At 50.6% G+C, this 21037-nt stretch overlaps 1 protein-coding gene across 1 annotated transcript in view; it reads left to right on the forward strand.

The window, feature by feature from the left end:
* Positions 1 to 21037, forward strand: part of LOC146812814 (alpha-2-macroglobulin-like protein 1) — an 848867-nt gene that overhangs the window by 703236 nt on the left and 124594 nt on the right. Inside the window, exon 31 of the mRNA XM_085615205.1 lies at positions 20789 to 20913. Within this exon, the coding sequence (XP_085471331.1) occupies positions 20789 to 20913 (125 nt within the window). The remainder of the gene's footprint in view (positions 1 to 20788; positions 20914 to 21037) is intronic.

Here is a 21037-nt window from a genome sequence, read left to right on the forward strand (position 1 = left end):
CCTGCTGTGGGGAGCACAAGGCCATGCTGGGACTGGTAGCCAAACAAACACCAGGATTTCACAGTCAGCCATCTTGCCATTGATGTCACACCCCCTCACAGGGAAGCAGAGTCAAGAGGGAGGAAGCATAGGCATGCTGGGAAGGGGGTGTAGCCAAGAGTATTATGGGACTCGCAGTCACAGACAACCTACACCCACCCACATGGCCCAGCAAGATCAACCTGAAACATACTCACCTCACAGGGAGTGGGAAGGGACCGGCAAGATGTCTGACACTGGGCTCTGTTGTGGGAAGCACAAGGCCATGCTGGCAAATGGCCAACAATAACATCAAAATCTGTCTGTGACAAGCTGGGAAAAAGCAGTGTACAGGCAGGCATCTGTTTGAAAAGTAGAAAATCTCATGTTTGTGAACCAACGATGCATGTAGAAACATAAATCACATTGTGTGTCTCTTCCAAACACAGGTCGTGCTGGGCACCCAGTGCCAAATGACGAGGATACCCAGTCCCAGACTCTGTTGGACACTGAGCTCTCTGGTCTGACTCTATCACTGTCCTCTTCGTATGACGACGACCAACCTGGCCCCTCCGGTGTGAGCCATCATGCAGCACCAGCAACAGCAACATCTGCCCCCCTGTACCCACGCCTCCAGCATCTGGACACCGACAGGGCATCCCCGCCAACACGGACAGACCAAGGGCAATCAACACCCACAGCACAGGGACACAGGACCACCGGAAGCTACACCCAACACCACCAGCAACACCACTCAAGGGGTCCCAGGGTCACCTGTGCGTACCACCGCTGGTCCTGCCCGTGTGGAGAGGGGTGCTGGGAGGGGTGGGAGGCACAGGGCACGCCTCGCAGAGGGGTCTGGACTGCATGATGACCCCCAACTGGCACGCATCTTAGATGCGTACCAGGATAGCACCGGAGGATTTGGCCAGGTAGTGGGGATCCTCAAGGACATCCAACACGAGCAGGTCGCCCACCATGCCCGCATGGAGGCAAAGTGGGATGCCCTTACTGCGGTGCATCGGGACATACTACAATGCCTCCGCCAGATCAACACCAACCTGTCCACACCCCCCTGCGTGCCCACAACATCTGTCTCAACACCATCTGCCAGTGCCACAGGGAGGAAGGAGGACTCTGGCGGAGAGTCCCCTGTACTGCAGAGGCCTGCACATGAGGATCCCCCCCCTGGAAGAAGAGGGGTCGTCCGAAGAAGGACATGTGAGAGGCAAATGTCCCAGCACATCCCCAGGGCCTCCAAACCTGTTCTGGACAATGTTCTTTGGGGGCAACCCGTTCACTTTGTCCAATCGCACACAACTCGCCCACATGACATGGAGGGTTCATGTTGGGCCAATGTAGCAGACGACTGTGGACTTTACTCTGGACATTTCATCTACCAGCACTTCCAACTCCAATGTGAACTTTGGATTCCCAAACCACTGTACAGCACCCACCATCCTGTGCACCTCACTCACACATGTTTGTAAATAAACTCACCAGTACACCATACTTGCCTCTGGTGTGATTCAAACTTGTCATGTTCATGGCGAAGTCGATCTGCTACACAACACAGTGCATGCCAAATACTGCAACAATGTGACCAACGTATGTCAGTCATGGGGATGTGACACATGTGAGGGAGACACACCACTATGGCAACACAAAACATACTCACCATGGCCATGTGACTCATCACACACAATGATGTTGACCTGAAACACATTGGCATGCACAGACACAAAACCAACCCCAGTCAGTGGTAACAAGTCCACAGGTGAGGTAAGCAGATATCACTCAGATGTGGGAAGACAAACAACGCACATAAAAAAGCGTAGCACAGGTTCATTACACATCAGCAACACGTTTATTCCACAATAGTTGCACGGTAATTCTACGTAACAGTGGACACACGCTCACAATGTTTTGGAGAATCGAAGTCCAGGGATGTGTGGTACATCAGTTGATGGGAATTGTCAACTTCCACACTGGTGTTGGCTTCTGGGTGTTGGGGGTCAGTGTTGACCACACAACAGGCAAAGGACACTGGGAAGGACAGATAAGATACAGTCAAAAGCATAGACGAACAGGAGAGAAATGCAATACACATGCACAAAACATGTTGCCAAAACACCTACACAAACACTAGTTAGCAGTACTACCCTATTGTGGAGTACACACCACCTGAATGGACACATCACAGTACGCATCCAGTCAAGTGGCACACAGACACACTCAGACAGCAACAGAGCTGGCTCAACACATTCCTGGCTACCTCCATACATTCACATAACAACCCTGTAAACTCACTTTCAGGTGAAGAAGTTGTTGATGAGCTGGTTGCGGACGTCACCATCATCTTCATCATCACTGGCATCTTGGCCCAGGCCGGGATCCTCCACAGGTGCCGGACGTTGCTCGTCGTCATCCTCATCCAGGATGAGAGGCACCTCCTTCCGCACCGCCATGTTGTGTAGCATGCAGCAGACCAGTATTATTTTGCACACCTTTGCAGGCTCATATGGGAGGGCCCCTCCGGTCTTGTCCAGGCAGCGAAAGGGGCTTTTCAGGAGGCCAAATGTCCGCTCAATCACCCTCCTGCTCCGGCCATGTGCCTCATTGTAGCGCAGCTCGGCTGGTGTCACAGGGTTCCTGAGGGGTGTCAGCAACCACGGCATGTTGGGGTATCCGGAGTCACCTACACACACAAAAATGAACAAGTAGATGAGTTTGGTAGGAGTGCGGAATACAACACTGACAAACACACACAATGAGAAACAGTCAGTACACACCGACAAGCCAGGCACGCTGAGCTGGCATCTATGACATCAGCGTTGCAATGTGACTACTCCTCATTATGTAGGCATCGTGCGTCGAACCAGGGAACCGTGCACAGACATGTGTGATCAACATGTCAGCAAGACAGACCACCAGAGCATTGATCGAATGGTAGTGCTTCCTGTTACAGTATGCCTGCTCATGTGCCTGTGGTGGCATCAGGGCAACATGTGTCCCGTCAATGGATCCAATGACGTTTGGCATCCTCCCCAGTGTATAAAAGGCATCCTTAATTTCAGGGAGTTCATCTTGGCTCGGGAACTTGATATACAGGTTGAGGAATTGCAACATCCCCTCCAAGACATCGCGTAGCACCCGACTAAAATTCGTTAGTGACATCCCACCAGCAGTAGCCACAGTGTACTGGAAGGTACCAGTAGCAAAGAAGTGCAGGGCTGCCATCACCTTCACCTCTGGGGTCAGTGCTGTAGGGTATGTCCGGCCAGGTAGCAGATGTGGCGCCAAATGCTCCGCCAACTCCTCAATCAGTGGCCTGGTGAAGCGGTACCGTCTGATGCTGTCGCGTTCCTGCATGGTTGCAAGGTCTGGGAACGGACGATGCACAGCTGGTGCCCTGCAGTCCAGAGATGCAAAAAGGAAGATTGTCAGTACATCCCCCCATGTGGCCATGACCACGATCACTCTCACATGCTAGTTCATGACATTACACAATGTACTGAGGTGTGTGCTATTGGGCATGGACACATATGTCACCTACAAGACCACCACCTCACATCTCAATTCCACATGTCCACATGAGCCCCATGTAGTGCAATGGGCCAACCATCTGGCTGTGTCACCCAACCTATGTGCTGCTGCAACGTTAAAAAAACACACCCCAGTGACAATTGAAGCCTCCTGTCTCCCAGGCATCACAGACCTTTGCCATGCAGAAACCCAGGCTCTCTGTATTGCCACATCAACACAGCAATGGACATGGCGTAGCACGTACACACCACAAGGCAAGCGTAAGTCCCACAGGTAGTGGCCACTGTTGTTCATGCCGGCCCTACATGTACGTCTCTTAGACACACACCCCATTAAGGTTGATGCATATACCACATGGATGTGGAGACTGTCACCCATTGGTAACATGTGATCAGACACATCTGAGACACAACATGCACACAGACTGTGGGTGCACATCAGTATTGGGGCTACAGGTCTCACTGTGACATACATGCCATCACCCCCAGGACTCAGGGTGTATGTGACATGCCCCAAACATATCCAACCTGACACTGTGGCCTTCACTCATGCCCATTACTGTACAATTGCACATCACAGTGCTAATGTGCATAACACACAAAGGACTCAGCCCCCATGTACAAGATAACAGCATGGGATTGGCTGCACAAAGTGCCAGACAAAAAAAAAGCTGTGGCTCCCTCAAACACCTAGGGAATGCAGCCTCACATGCCATGGGACACTGTGTGGCAAATGCTATAGTGTGGCAGGTGTGTGCAGGTGTGCATGGCGAGTATATGTGTGTTGCATCCGTCTAATAGTCACACTAATGCGGTCTGACGCGGGTGACAATGCGTACGCATTGCATGGGTCATGTCCGAGCCGTGCGTACGCCTTGTCATTGAATGCAATGAGGTCCGACGCGGGTGACAATGCGTACGCATTGCACGGGTCATGTCTGAGCTGTGCGTTCGCCTTGTCATTGAATGCAATGAGGTCCGACGCGGGTGACAATGCGTACGCATTGCACGGGTCATGTCCAAACCGTGCGTACGCCTTGTCATTGAATGCAATGAGGTCCGACGCGGGTGACAATGCGTACGCATTGCACGGGTCATGTCTGAGCCGTGCGTACGCCTTGTCATTCAATGCAATGAGGTCTGACGCGGGTGACAATGCGTACACATTGCACAGGTCATGTCCGAGCCGTGCGTACGCCTTGTCATTGAATGCAATGAGGTTCGATGCGGGTGACTATCATGCATACGTGTCTGACAGGCATGGTCCGAGACAGGCGTACGCCTTGGCCATTGAATCGTATGGAGACGGGTGCATGTGCACATACAAAATACGCGTTGTACAGTCAGTTGAACGAGCCGGGCACACCCATTGGCTCAGGACTTTCATGGAGACGGATGCGGATTCAAAACTTGTACGAGTTGTGCACTGGAAATTCGGTTGGATGCCTACAACAATGTTGCAATTTCAAGTGTTCCATGAAGGTGAAGATTTGAACGATGCGGAAGGTGTGTACGAGTCGTACTTTTACATGGATTGGCCAGATTCATAGAATGCAACCGTGTTGGACCTATCACTTTGGACACATGGCACAGAGTCTGCCTCTGCAGCACAGATATAAGGCTGGCTGGACCCCAGGGAGCTCACTTGCCTGCACTACATGCTACTGGATCACATCCCTGCTACCACTGCTGCTCTCTGCATCCTCTGGCTCCTGCTATGGCACGTACACTGGAGAGGGCCCCAGCCTTCACTGAGGAGGAGAACCAGGCCCTGCTGGACGGGCTCCTTCCAGAGTACAGAAAGCTCTATGGGACACCAGGGGAGCAGGTGAGTGTGCTGTCCACTGGCTTCCTAATTAAGCATGTTGTCTGACTAGCAGTACTAGCAGTGTGTACACCAGTGGCAAGCATTCTCACTGACTACTTTCATCCCCCAAAGTGTGTAGGAACATGTACTGAATAATTTTCCTGCTGCTAAAGTGCATTTTTGCCAGCTTAAACTATCCATGCATTGTTAACATGTCAGACATGCATGTGAGTTTTCATTCCCCAGGGTTGCACTACCTGTGTAATTATTTTCCCTTTGTTATGATGACATGTATATCTAATTGTGTGCTGCACAAATCTGGGGCATGTGTGTTAATGTACTTTTCACTTTGTCCTCCTCACAGGTTGATGCCCACCAGAAGCAGGAGATCTGGCTGACCATCGCCCGGGCTGTTCGTTCTGTGGGGGTCTACAAGCGCCGCATCCTCAACTGCCAGAAGAGGTGGCAGGACCTTCGGGGCTGGACCCGGAGGATAGCTAGAGTCCAGCTGAAGCTGTCACCTCCACGCAGGAGGGGCAGACACCGGACCCTGACTCCCCACATGCTCCGGATACTGGCGGTGGTCTTCCCGGACCTGGATAGGCAGCTGAAGGCCAGACAGCAGCAGGAAGGGGGTAAGTCCATGCCTGATCTGTGTACTATGTCTGACATGCAAATAGCAGTCTTTTGTCCGGGTCACACTTCCACATTACGTAGGTCTTGTAGTCCCAAAATCAGGTCCCTCATCTGTGTGATGCACCCTCCTCATCTGTTCCACAGGTGTGGCCCCTACAGTCTTTTGATTGTGTCACTAGGGAACTGTGTCCCTGCAGTCAGCTATGTATTAGGTACCAGTCAGCATCAGTTCCCGTGACTCTGTTGTGTGTGTCATGGGTGGGTCAATTGTTAACACGATGCCTGAGATCTGACATGTGAACTGTGTGTGCCCTTGAGATGTGTACCAATTGCTGGTCTGACTCGCAACATGTTTCTGGGGTATTCAATACAAAACCATGCAGCAGGGTACTCCAATTTTTGGGCATCAGGCGTAGGTATAGCAAGTATGCCACAATTGCTTAGCCACCTGACTACTGTCCGGGGCAAAACACTGTTTCACTTAGTCCTGCCCCCTCAAGGGCATTCAGAAACACTCTGTAATCCTACTCCAGTGTGTGAAATTGCAGGTTGTGCTTCGTGACATGTGCCCTCAGGTGTGTGCCTCTGTGTCATTAGGGTGTGGCTTGCTGCTACGTACAACTGGGTTGTCCATGATTCCAAGGGTCAGCATGACATCTGCAATGTGACTGTGGGAGACAAGACCTGTGTGATCATCTGACAGCGCACAATCGTGTATGCAACTGTGTCCCTCATGCAGCTGGGTTATATGCATGGCAGACTGTGATGTGTTAATGTACATGGATTTGTGATTGCTGAGACTCATATGTCTGATTTTCATGATGTGGGGTCTTCTGGGTCCTGGATATGTTGTTTGCATGGGATGGGTAAGTGCGCCGGTCATCTGAAGAGTCATGTTTGCCCTTGAGCTAGGATTGTGAATCAGTGCATATTGTTGTTGTCTGGATGCCCTGCCCCTGTGACAGGAGACACTGTTGACTGACTTACAGGGCATCCCAGTGCCATGGCATTGAACTTGCTATGAGTGAGCCTGCGTTGTGTTCAAGTGTGCACCATGCACCCCAGTGTGGCCTTGCCCATCAGGACATGAGTACATCATAGTGTGTGTTACTGGCATGCATCCCAAGCATGTGAAATGAGTCTCTGCCCATACCTTCATCCGGACACCTGTGCTGAGTCAGTCGCAAGAGATGTGCTGTGGGTCTAGTGACATACTCCTACATGTTCACTTGCATGTACAACTAATGTGTGGGTGGTGCATGTTGGCACATTGGGGTATTAGCATCCAACATGCAACAGACATATGTGTGCAAGTCAAGGAGGGATATGTGTGCCATGGTTGATGTTTGAAATGACAATTGTCTTATTATAAACAGAGTTGGCACTTTGAGCTGTGTTCAGCTGATGATGCCCTGTGATGTGATGTACTCACTGTGGTGTGTGCAGTCGGTGCAGGTGACTGATGTTGTTCTCTTACTTCCTATTCCTATCCAGATACATCCACGGCCACAGGAGGAGACAGCTCCACAGAACAGGAGGAGCCACAGAGCCTTACAGGGACAGAAGGAGAGGAGTCAGGTGGACCCAGTGTCACGGAGGGCGATTTGAGCCACACAGAGGAGTCTTCAGCACCATCCCCCCCAGCTGAAGGCCACAGCAGCTCTGAGGATGACTCCCCTGTGGAGGCGGGTGTCAGCAGCCACCAAACCCCAGCTAGTGTGGCTGTCTCCGCCACCACCACCACCACCACCACCCCCCTCCCATCGGCTCCTATCCCAGAGGTCCCTGTGGGCTCCCGTGTTCGTGAGCATGTCTCTTTGTGCCACGCACCGCACCCCCTGCCCCTGTGTCCCCTGCTGCCCTGAGTGAAGAGTCTGTGGACCTACTTATACAGATGCATGTGGGGCAGACGTCGATGTTGAAGGTCCTCCATGCACACACAGGTCTGTTGACACAACTGGTGTCATTCATGGAGGGCATTTCCTCGGGCATGTCTGCCCTACAGAGGACCAACCAGTCCGTGGCCTCCTCCCTGATGGCAGCAGTGTCACTCCTCCAACAGTCCCACACCCCTCCTACCCCTGCAGCACCCACAATTCCTAGCACACAACCTGTCCAAAGCACAGAAACCCCCAAACCAAGGACTAGACGTGCACACAAGCAAGCGCAGGGGACTGATTCCACACTCACAGGGGCTGGTTTGCTGACACACACACAGTCATCCACAACCACTCCACAGTCTTCCGAGACCTCTCCCTCCCAGCCCCCTTCCCTTGCCTCACCTGCAACCCCATCCCCCCAGAAGCTCTTCCTCTGTGACCGTGGCCTCTTCCCCACCGACCCAGCAGATCCTGATTACAAGGGGAAGAGGAAGTCCCCACACACAGAAGGGAGTGCCCTTCACACCCGGACACCCTCCCCCAGGCGCACTCAGACCGAGACGCCCACCCGCAAGTCCCCCCGGCACAAGAAGAGCAAGACCCCCCCCCCCCGCCAGCACGCAGCTCCAAGGCAATGTCTCTGTCCTCCATCCCCCAGGCCACCACTCCAGAGGTTCCCCCGCCACTCCCTGCCCTGGGTTCCCCCACACACAGATACACCATCCCCAAAATGCTAAGGCCATCCCCCCCTAGCACTTGCTCCTCCACACCTGGTCAGACAGTTGCTGCCACTGATGTGGGGACCGTGTCACCACCCCCTGCCCTCAGACCTCACCTGTCCCCCATTCCGCTCCCATGGATGTAGGCACTGCTTTGGAGTCCACGCCCACCCCGTCTGACTTGGGCACTGCAGTGGTGAGCCAATCCACTCCATCTGACCTGCCCACTGGAGTTGTGCCGGCACCCGCCCCATCTGACTTGTGCCCCACAGTTGTGACAGCACCCACCACTTCAGTCATCTCCACTGCAGTTGCAAGTGTCTCGCCTGCATCCCCCTCCTCTTCCCTGCCTCCTTCTGCTGTGCCCTGATCCTGTCCCTGCGGTGCCTGGCCTGCCCCCATGTATGCCCCTCCGAGGGGATGACCCCGGTCCGTAGCAGTGCAGGCAAGCAAGGTGTGATAGTTGTCACTCTAGTTCACTCCTTGGCAATTTGACATGGACTGGCCATTGGCCTTTTGGTTGCACAGACGTTTCGAATTTCATATTCTGAATTTGTGACTCTAGTTCACTCCTTGCCCTTTGGACATGGACTGGCCATTGGCCTTTTGTTGGAACAGACGTTTCACTTTTCATATGCTGAATAAAGCTTTTTACTTTGTCATTGTGAACTTGATTTAGCTGTACATCATGTTGAGGTTGTTTTAGATGCCCTTGCACCTGTAATGCTTGGTTTACAATGTTGCATACTGATGTGTTGATGTGAGGTACTCCCTGTGGTCCATGAGATATGTATCCTATTCTGGTGGGTATCCATTTCATCCTTTGCAGCTACCTGGGTGTGTCTGGATAAACTATTTGTGTACATCTCTCTGTGAGCATTTAATTGCCATGGTCACATCTGTGGCTTGCACCCCTGCACATGTGATGTGCTTCCCATTGTCAAAATTGTCACTTCCACATACTTCATGCTCATCACTACTGGCCCTACAGGTGTGGGCATCATTGTAATAGGAGAAACTGGGTCTTCTGTGCAACTTGCTAGACATATGTTTGGGGTATGTGCAGCTGACTTAGGGGTGACTTCCGTACCCAGGCTGTTGTGACCAGAGCCTTCATTGTGCGGTAACTGATGGCTGACTGACCAAGTGTTCTGCAGATGTGAGTGGGACTTGCGGTGAATATGTTTGGCACAGCTGGGCTCCCACAAGAGTTATGTCCCCTCAAGTTAGTGTGTTGTCCAGTGACATGCCCTGGGCCCATGGTGTGTGTTGTATGTGCATGTGTGTGTGTCCACATCCCTGTTCATACACAGACAGTGTTCCCTTGATATGTTCCTGTTGTTGATGATTGCTGAGTGGTACTGGGTTCATCCCACTACTTTTCCAATGGGCTACCAGATGTGTGGGTGCATGACTCACTACTGTTAATTGGTGTATCATCATTGTGATTTGTCAGTTCAGAGTGTTGATGATATTGTCAGACACAGATGGGACACAGTGAGGGTTCCTCAAGGCACTTGTTTGTTCGCAATATCATGTAGTTGTCCCTAGGTGGTAGTTTTCAGTGATTGAGACATTTATATGTGTGTGTGACTGCTCACACTTGTCGGGTTCACGGCAGCGATGCTGGTAGGTGTCAGCATGGATGCCTTGTGTTCCTCCTTGGCATCTGCATAGTCCTGGGACTGTGGCAGGAATTGTGAAGGTCACATGAGCTTTGAGGTCATGGCTATGTATCGCATACTGTGCAGTGTGTCTGTCATTCCCCAGGGTTGTAAACAGTCCTTGTGTGATGTGTGTGTGCACCTTCGTTCCTGCCAACATTCCTGTGTTTGTCATGGGTGCATGTGCAATGTCACCTGTCCATGTGGGCTTCACAGATACACATTGTTGCATTTCAGGTGTGTGGTGTTGATGGTGGACTGATGTGATTGTTTGCATGGATGGTCCCCTAGCTCCTGTTTGTCCATGGATGAGGGGCCATGCTGAGTGATTTGTGTATGTGTATGTGTGATGTACGTTTGTGGCACAGGACACATGTCTGGGTTTCCCAGTTTGTATGACATCTGCCTTTGTCATCACAGTGGAGGTATAATGCATGCTTGTGTCACACCAATGTCTTGTCCCTGGGGATTGTGCTGTTGTGTGTCAGTCTCTTGCTGTGTTAGTTGGTGTTCATTCCAGCTAGTGTCACATGTGTCTGTTGTGCTTCCTCTCATCTCCCAACGCCTGATTGCCCACTGAGGGTGTCCCAATGATGGTTTACCTTTGTATGGCACTGTGTCCACATCTGTGTCACTGTGGTTCAGCCCCTCTCATGTGTTGTGTAGTTGCCTGTGGATACTGTGACACACACACACATGTTGTGTCGGATGTGCAGTGTGAGTTTGCCTGTTTGTGTTTGTGCATCTGCACCAGTGCATTGGTATTGCTGTTGTGGGCCTTGGTCTGGATGCTGTTTCTGTGATTTTGCATGCTGTCCCTATGAGTCATTTCACTTCATTGTGCACATTCATCCTGGTTGTTGGGTGCCATTGCTGGCATGGAATGTGAGTTAGTGAGCTGACACCTACAGTCTACACATGTTCTTTTGGTTGGTGTGTCTATTTTCGAGATGTGTGCATGCTCAGTGTTGGTCACTTCTGCTGTTGTGTCATTGTACGCTGTGTGCATTGTCAGTCCTCATGTGTGGTGCTTGTCTGCACATGGCCGAGAGTGTTATGTTTTCACAGCACTGTTTGCCTCAGCACATCTCTGTGTGTATGGGACACAACCCTATTTTCCCCCAGAAGTGTTTGATGTGTTGCGAGCAGGGATCATACATGCTGTTTGTTATTTGCAGCTTTGACCATGATGACACTTACCTTTTGGTCACTGTGTTGAGGGGGGTTTGATCCCCATCACCACAATGCTCCACATCTGCTGCATTTTGTGAGCCCCCACTTGACTTCTGTTCTACACAGTGAGGGGGTGTTCTTTTTACATTGCCACAGTACTATGGTGATGCTTGCCTTGTGTATGTCACACTCATGTGTTGGTCACACATGTGCTGTTACTTACATTGTATGCTCGTAGCCATATTCACTGTTGAGGGCACTTGTCACAGACTACACACTGTTGTCATGATGTCGTGGGGGATGTATTTTGCGGACATACCTGATGTTTGCGTATGCTGGATGTGTTGCGCATCACCCATCCTATGGCTGGGGGTGGCAGGGGTAATGGCCAACAGGTCCCCTGTGAGTGGGGGTGGCAGGGGTGATGGGCAACAGGTCCCCTGTGAGTGGGGGTGGCAGGGGTGATGGGCAACATAAACCCTGTGAGTGGGGGTGGCAGGGGTGATGGGCAACAAGTCCACTGTGAGTAGGGGTGGCAGGGGTGATGGGCAACATAAGCCCTATGAGTGGGGGTGGCAGGGGTGATGGGCAATATAAGCCCTGTGAGTGGGGGTGGCAGGGGTGATGGGCAACAGGTCCCCTGTGAGTGGGGGTGGCAGGGGGGTGGGCAACATAAGCCCTATGAGTGGGGGTGGCAGGGGTGATGGGAAACATAAGCCCTGTGAGTGGGGGTGGCAGGGGTGATGGGCAACAGGTCCCCTGTGAGTGGGGGTGGCAGGGGTAATGGTCAACAGGTCCCCTGTGAGTGGTGGTGGCAGGGGTGATGGGCAACAGCTCCCCTGTGAGTGGCGGTGGCAGGGGTGATGGGCAACAGGTCCCCTGTGAGTGGGGGTGGCAGGGGTGATGGGCAACAGGTCCCCTGTGAGTGGGGGTATCAGGGGTGATGTGCAACAGGTCCCCTGTGAGTGGCGGTGGCAGGGGTGATGGGCAACAGGTCCCCTGTGAGTGGGGGTGGCAGGGGTGATGGGCAACATAAGCCCTGTGAGTGGGGGTGGCAGGGGTGATGGGCAATAGGTCCCCTGTGAGTGGGGGTGTTAGGGGTGATGGGCAACAGGTCCCCTGTGAGTGGGGGTGGCAGGGGTGATGGGCAACATCAGCCCTGTGAGTGGGGGTGGCAGGGGTGATGGGCAACAGGTCCCGTGTGAGTGGTGGTGGCAGGGGTGATGGGCAACATAAACCATATGAGTGGGGGTGGCAGGGGTGATGGGCAACAGGCCCCCTATGGGTGGGGGTGTTAGTGGTGCTGGCCATGCAACCCCTATGGTGGGCTGTTGTTAGTGGCCAGGATATGGATCCCCTGTGTGTGTGTGCCATTTTGCGGGTACGTTTCGTTTGTTTATGTGGTAGGTGTCTGACATACCGTCTGCGCCGTCGGCGTCGGTTTCTGAGCTGGTCATAGATGTAGAGTACTGGTATCACCTGCGCGATGGGATTCATGATGTGTTCGTGTCATACACGCTGCTTGTTGCTCCGTCTCGTACCCGCTGCAAGCTGATATGCTTGTTTTCCGGATGCTGTGACGTCCCATACGTGACGACCCGTCCGGCGCGCAGGAAGTACGCATCGTACTTGTCATGCCGGAAACTGCTATGGATACTGCTTCCGGGCGACACGGTTCCTCTTTGGGAGTTACGGCTCGGACGGAGAATGGGGCTTGATTCACAGCCTACGTGTCGGTCGGGTTTTTGGCAGTTATGCACATCGTACTTCCTATACAGGATGGACCGGCTCCGGGTACGTGTTGGTCGCAGGGTAAGGCTACGGACAGCTGTCCGACCGGCCATCGGAATCGGCCCCTAAATGTTTTTGTAAGTCTGCAAAGTGGCATTATGGCTTGGTGCCATCAGCCATTCCTGTCTTTCCTGCCAATAGCATGTTGCATTGTGGGGCTTGTAGTTTTGCTTTTTAACACTTTCCTTATGGCCTCAAAATTCCAGCAAGCAAAATGATGTTGGCTAAAATGCCAGGATTGGCAGACAATATTAAACATAACATGGAATAACTTTTCAGGTATTTATAAAATTTTTATAAAGTTGATTAGACAGCCTCAAAAACTGCTTATTTCCTGCGCAACACCAAATGGAAACTCTACGAACAAATTATGTTAGAGTTCATTCACAACACGCATTAAAGCAAGCATTGACAAAGCAAAGCTTCTTGCCTTTTGTGTAGTGGGAAATGTTGAACAGAGCTTCACAACATAATAAAGGTGCCGCCCAACCTTCCCTAACGCAATGAACAAATAAAGGACAGGGGGCAGCAGCAGAGGGACATCACAATTCACTCACCTACACAGGACAGACACAGCACAGATAGGCAACAAACAAAAGAGGGAACATGAGGCGTTTAGACTGTTGTATGATTTCTGTAAACACACATAAAAGAAGTTGAAAAAGAAGAAAAAGCCAAACCTCTTGTGGAATTACCATACATTCATGTACTCACATTGGATGATGAACCCTCACTTACCTAGTGTTCAGTGTGGAATGCTTCATCATCTGGTTACACATCTAGTACTGGGAAGCATCCGAGAGTAATGTATTTCACTGATTGTACAGGCTTTTAGTTATGGTATCCCTAGTTTGGGTAAGGTTATGTCCCTTAATTCAAAAATATCCCTTTGTTAAACTGTCAGAACCATATTAAAAGTATACGTGGTTGAGCTAAACATGGTTTTTACTGGTGTCTCACAACCACAAGATTAAAAACAGAAGGGTCATGAAACAGACCTTATTTCTCTTTTCTGTCACCATTTTTCAGAGCTCAAAGTTTTTCCCTCGGGGTCAGGTGTTTTGCCCAAAAACTATAGCTATATCACATGAAATATTGTGAAAGACCATCAAAAGAGGGGTTAGTTGGGGCATATCTGCATTGGACACACTCCTTGAAGAGGCCTCACAGTGTGCTGTTGTTGAGGCTGTGGCATGTTTCCCAGGGGGCATTGTAGTCAACTTAGTGCTATTAAACAAGCCATGCCAACTTGCTGCCTGCCACTCTTTTATTTAGGTGAGGTACAAACTTTTAAATTAAAGTGTGGTTTGGATTTACTCATTAAAGCACATTAGAATATATCACAGCACTGAGGGGCCTTTATTAGAATTAGCAGACCACATCCATTTTGCCCTGATAAGTAAAAAAATGACTCAAGAAGCAAGTCAGTCATTTTGTTTACTCTATATAGGCCTATGGAGCAACATTATGGTGTATTAAAACATATACAAGAGAGATTTGTGACAGTGCGTCTCTGAACTGGAGTATTTTCAAGGTGCTCTCATGCGTGATGATCGCTGTAAAGTAGGTGCAGAGAAAAAAAGTAATTGCCTAATGTCACAAAGTAAGGTCTAGCTGGGAAGCTGGGATTGAAACTAGGTTTCCTGATTAAACATTGTGCAATTAAGATCCTGGATGGTTATCGCTTTCTTTCCCCCTTTGGCTTGTTGCCAATTTTATTAGTGATCACAGAGGCAAGTTGGTTGTCTTGTGTCTCCTAAACAAGTCCTTTATTGTTATTATAGATGGAGCAACATTTTTGTGTATGAAACCATATATAAGAGAGGTTTTTGTGACGTGTGCATCCTGGCATGAATTAATTAAAGGTGCTGTCAAATGTGATGTCATACGTGATGCTCACAGAAATGGAGGCAGAGCGAAGAGGACTAATTGCCCAGAGTTGCACAGTTTGGTCAAGCTGGGAAGCCAGGGTTGAACCCAAGGTCTCTGGGTCAGGACCCTGCAAGTAGTTTAGTTTTAGACTCTGGTCCCACTAAAGCTTCTGACTGGCCTGGGCATTTTATGCACATGCATTTAAAATATCCTTTGTTTTTTCCATAAAATGGGACAAAATCAGTGGAAACACCCTCCCTTTTTTTATAGCACAGGTAAGCTTTAAGCACGTGCAAGCTTCCGTCCATCACAGGAGAGTTGTAACTTGGGGAGAAAAAACACAAGCTTTCGCCATTGCAGGATAGGTGCAAATTTGGCAGCAGCAGTTCAAGCTTTGCTTTCCCAAAGAATGGTTACATCATGGCAGCAGCAAAGCAGGCTTCTCTGTCTCACAGAAGGCAGCAAGTGCAATCTTCCATTTGCTGCAGACTAAATTTAGTTGCCCAGAGTAGTACAAGCTTTCAACGCTTTCAGAACATGTACCATTAGGCAAAGTGACATGTAGGAAACAAACATATCTCTGGAGTGAGTGCTTAAATCATTTAGAGGAATGTATAGGTAGAAGTGTGAATGAATATGTGAGTTCTGACATCATTCGCACTTATGTGATATCTCCATCGGAATCCTGATGGGCCTGCTGCGGTCACTTACAGACTACGGTCTGTTTCTCATGTATTGAGATGCAGCTGTATGCTAGTAGGCCATTGTTATTTGGAGCAGCCCAGCCTTACACAAGTAACTATGTCCTAGACAGGCACACCGGTGACAACCAATTTGAAAAGGTTTTGAAGGTGCACATCAAAGTCTGTGTATTTACTGCCTTGCTGCTGCACCTGTTCAATGTTTAGGGCCTCCAGTGTCCCAGATAGAGATACAGAGCACGGGCACAATTATGCCCTTCTGAGTCAAGTCCAGGGCTTCGAGGCACACAAGTGTATCGCAACCTTCCCCACCATCATGTCAGGTTCATGGGGAGAGAAGGGATGTCATGCGGCCATAGTGTATGCGCCATCGGCCCAAGCAGGCATCATTTGAGTCATTTTAAATTCAGGTAATTGTCGCCATTGTAATGTCATAGACACAGGCCTGCTTTGGGGAAATCAATCAATGGGTCTTGTAGAGCATGGCTTGTCACCCCGGGGGGGGGGCAGGGGGGGGTCTTCATGTGTGGATATGACAGTGCAACTGAGTTTTGGCAGTAAATTAAATGAGGACACAAGTAGCCATCGCCTTTTAATTAGCAGGGTTGCCTGTGAGGGATGGGTGTGGGCGACTGTAGGACTGCCCTCAAAGCAGCACCCCCTCACTAACTATTACTAAGTAACTACTAATTTACGTGAGCTGAGGTGGCAGATCATCGCGATCATCTCCGTGACACGCAGGACACAGCATATGTAGACAAGAAAATACTGGAAAGCTTAAACTGATATCCTTCCAGATATAGTAGTATTCCTTAGGGGAAAAGATTTACTTTTCTTAAAATAAGCCTCACCCACCAAAAGGTTCCTTGGTGGCATGCTTCATCATCAGGTTCTTCCCACCCCGCTGCGAGACGGGTCGTGCTGAAACTAACGGAGAAGTGGGAGCACTTTCTGGAAGGTGTGGGCTATATTACTAAAAGATAGGAGTGGAAGTATCAGTGAGATAGTGAACATAAATTATAAAAAATACCTAGCCACTAGGGACCTAAACTTTATTGAAACCTGTGGCTGGTATTGTTAAAAAAGGTGGGAGTTGGTGGTGCACAATATAATGTATGTGTTACTCCTGGTCAAGGGTGGTGAATATTATGGACACTTTAGAATACCCGATCCATTTCACCATGCTTTCCACCCTTCCTGGGAAGTGGCACACCTAGAGAGAGCTAAATCCCCTCTCTCTATTCTACTTTTTCTTTTTTTTAGGTCTCACTGAAGGGAGTTTTAGCAGTTTTGGAGAACTCATGTTATCAATATTTTAAAAAAAGTAGAAGTAGGAAATAATACAGTGAGGGCGGGCCTTTGGTCAGTATTCTCCAGCCATTGGCTTTCATTGGTTTCCATTGCTTGGATGGGCTGTCCATCAGTGCCACGGCATTTTGAGCTGACGCGCACACATTGCTGACTTTAGATGATGAAGGGCCTTCTTTCAGCAGCCCGTCATTGTGCTAGCAGGCTCAATGGTTACAGTCACTCATTTGTTTTCCCATTGGCTGATGGTGCCCAATTAGTACTTTTGCTAGGCTACAGAAGCAACTTGACATGTAGTTTGTCATTCGGAGTCTGTGTGTGTTCAGTGATACATTTACTGACAGGATGACGATGAATGTCCTGGTTGGCCAGGGCTGGACTGGGAACCAAAACTGGCCCTGACAAAGTGCTCGGCTGCCCCCTCCCCCCCGGGGGGGTTGGGGGTGCCACCGAGCTCTTTGCCAGGGCCGGTTTTCTGCCGATTTTGTTACAGGGCCGATTTTGCAGCTATGCTGCAAAAAACGCCCTGTAACAAAAACGGCCCCAGGGGCCCAAAACCGGGGGATTGCCTGGTGCCCGCTATGGCCAGTCCGGCCCTGTGGTTGGCTTTATGTCAGGGTTAGGCATTGGCTATTTACTAATGAGCCTTGTAAGTTTATTTCTTAACTGGCATTATTCAATGTTTTTTTTTTTTGTTTTTTTTTTTTTTTGAAAACCTTTATTGACAGTTCAATAAGAACAAGTATGGGCCTACAACCCCCCAGGGCCGGCCGCTAAGCAAGCATAGCAATAACGACAAGTATAAACACAGGCAGCACTTCGGGGAGCAAAATCATACTGCTAATACTGTGAACAGCGTAAGTAGGGCACCAGGAGAAAGAGGTTTTCATTTTATGATGAAACAAGGCAGAAGGATCAGGTGACAAGCAATTTTAAACAACGATCACGGATATGCAGAGTAATGAACGTTAGCGATTTACAGCAATCTATTCGGTCAATGGCGCAAGCACAAGAACATCAGGATGGGGAAAAACATAGTATACAGTTGCGCCCGCAGTCCCCCGCCAGAACTCCCCAAGAGCACCCCGGAAGTTGTGAACACATGGAACGGCAACAAGGCATAGCAAAAGGAGGTGTATCACGCTGATCCCAGAAAAAGAAAAACAAAAAGAATCAGAGAAGAAAAAGGAGGCCATGGAAAAAAAGATGAAATAATACAGAATCCCCTCCCCCAACCCCCCACCCTGCACCTCTGCAGATGAGTACGGCCCCCCCCCCCAGCAGTGTGCCTGTCGCCCTGGAACCAGACCCGAAATGTAGAAGAATAGGGAAAAAGAAGTAGGAAAGAACCCCCACCAGACGGGGGGGTAGAGAAAGTGTTTATAAACTGGAGGAGGGCCTTCATAACAGACCCCTGGCTTCTCCCTCCCGCACGGTAAGGTTCCCCTAAAGTGAACAAGGAACAGCACAAAAACAATCTTCTCAAACCACGATGGGGAGCATTATGCCCCTATTGTGCCAGTAGCCATGTCAGGAGAGCACACCACCTCAAGCCCGCCCGTCCACTAGGCGACCACCCCCGAGGGGGCAGCCTCATCCCTGACCACTCTGTGGAATTCTGCCCATGCCAACCCCTCGACCCAGCACCATACCCAATGTTCCTAGGCAGAGGAATGTCCAACAACGACAGAGAAGCGACGCACACAGGTGGGGTGGAAGTCTCTGAGCATCAACACAGTCCGCCGCGTGAGGAAACAGGCTTCCCAGTGCTGCCCTAGGATCTGCACTGCACGCAAGGTTCAGGAAGGCAGAAGCAGCCAAAGCCGACATTAGTTGCTGGAGTTGTCTCTGGGTCGCAGGAGGGCATGCACGGGACGAGGCCACCACTTCCCACTCAGGTCCAACGCCTCCGGGACAGATCAGGCCCTCAGAAGGTCGAACACACTGTAGCATACTGGCCGGGGCGTCCAGTCGTGTACTAACCTCAGGGGTGGCCGCCACAGCGTCCTCCTGCGCGCGGTGTGGGTAGACTCTGTGTTCGTGCAGACAGGCGGGCCGCCACTGCCCCAACCCCGACGCCACACCATCGAGCTTACTCCCCAAGATCACGAAACCATGAACCAAGGAGGAGTGAAGAGTACCAAGAGCCTCGAGGAGGTCACCGTACCCCAGCTCAGCTCTCTGTGATCTCGCCGCCACACTCCCAAAAATCTTACGCTCACAGGCCCGCTGCGGCCCAGCGGACAGGATGGTAGGCTTCATCGACCCAAGATGGCCGCCAAGTATGCCCGACCCTCACCGGGGCCGGGACCCCGGGACAAGCGTCGCGATGTCCACGTCGCGGGTGACCGGGTTCCGGGGGCAGGCAAAAAAACTATCCGTGGTCACGGGCAACAGTCGTCCCCACCACGGACCAGCTCCCGTAGAAATCCGGGGGCGGCCCGCAATGATCGGGGCAGGATACGGACGGCGGCCGGGCAGCTCAACAGCAAGGCAGGGGCAGTCACCGGAGGATCTAAGATTTGCACCCCCGGTCATGCACTCGGTCAGCTACGCTGGGCAGTGGAAGTGACCACGCCGAAATGTAGGCCGAGTTTGGCACCACTCCGGTGGGCCGACTCCACCCAGTCACCACCGGCCGCTGTTGTCGCACTGCCACCCGGCCACGGCGTCCACTCGATGTCCCGGCCCCAAGGCCGCACAGGCCGCAAAGTTCAGATGCAATTTTCTCCGGCGATGGCACAGCTAGAAACCTCGGAGTCACACAGTCGGGAGCCCCTCTCCTTCAGAAACACGACCACGTAGCACAGGTTGAGGATCTCAGGCAGGATATCCGTGCGGGATGCGGAGGTTCACGGAGCCGGGAGTCTACGCTGCCGTCCCGGTCGCCATCTTGGCTCCTCCCCGCATTATTCAATGTTGTCGGATTTACAATTTGTTTGTTCACAAAGTAAAATCGTGCACACACGTAAGCTTCATACAGCTGCATTGAAAGTACTGTACTAGCCCCTTGTCAAAAGTATCCACTATGAAATATATGTTTTTCTGTTTATGCCTTTTAAGTTCACCAACTCAAACGCCATCTTCAAACTCATTTTTATAACACTCTTGTTTGATGGTACAACTTAACTCTGCTACTAAAGTCTGATCAACTATGTGGCCTTTCTGCCAGTTTACATATCGCTGTAGACCAAACGTTTCAGCGTTTTTGGTATTTTCTTTCCAGGACAGCTGGCAACATCACACAAAAAATCATTCAACCTTCACCATGCACTACTCCTCACTAAAAAAAACTGACCTATTACTTTTGCCATTGCATGTTTGAGAAAAGTGAGACCTGTTGGCTTTGCCAATGCTGGTTTAATGACATTAGCTTTAATGATCAGCTAAAGCTGTCTCTAGCCACACCTAATGACCATTCTCAAAATTGGCTGCTTCTGCAAACCTGTTGTCCAGGCTAGACACAGTGTTTACATTCATAGACTTCTGAAAAATTGATCTCCTTTTGAAAAAGAAACCTAAAGTTGATCATCACAGTCAGATAGAGATGTAAACTTTGTGCCTAGAGTTGCAATGTCTGTAGATCCCTCGGTTTACAGAAGTGTGCTTTGACTGTTTGTTACCTCCACACGTGAACTTTGGATTTCTCTGTTGCTTTTTCCTTTGCTCTGCAGCTAACTCTGCGCTACAACAAACTACCCATCCTTAGCGAGGATTCCTTTTCTCTTGAGGTGGTGACCACGCCAGCTGATTGCATTGACCAGAACCCTAGTAGCATGGAACTGGCCATTTCTGTCATGTAAGTAGTGGGGATGGGAGGTGAGTGCTGTAAATTGCTGAACCTTTGCCACTGCACTTACCTGCCATGGAAGTCTACACTCTCAAGCAGACTGTCAAGTCCTAAGACAATGTCCACGTAAAGC

Source organism: Triturus cristatus, chromosome 7 (assembly GCF_964204655.1).
Source record: "Triturus cristatus chromosome 7, aTriCri1.1, whole genome shotgun sequence".
Taxonomy (NCBI): Eukaryota; Metazoa; Chordata; class Amphibia; order Caudata; family Salamandridae; genus Triturus; species Triturus cristatus.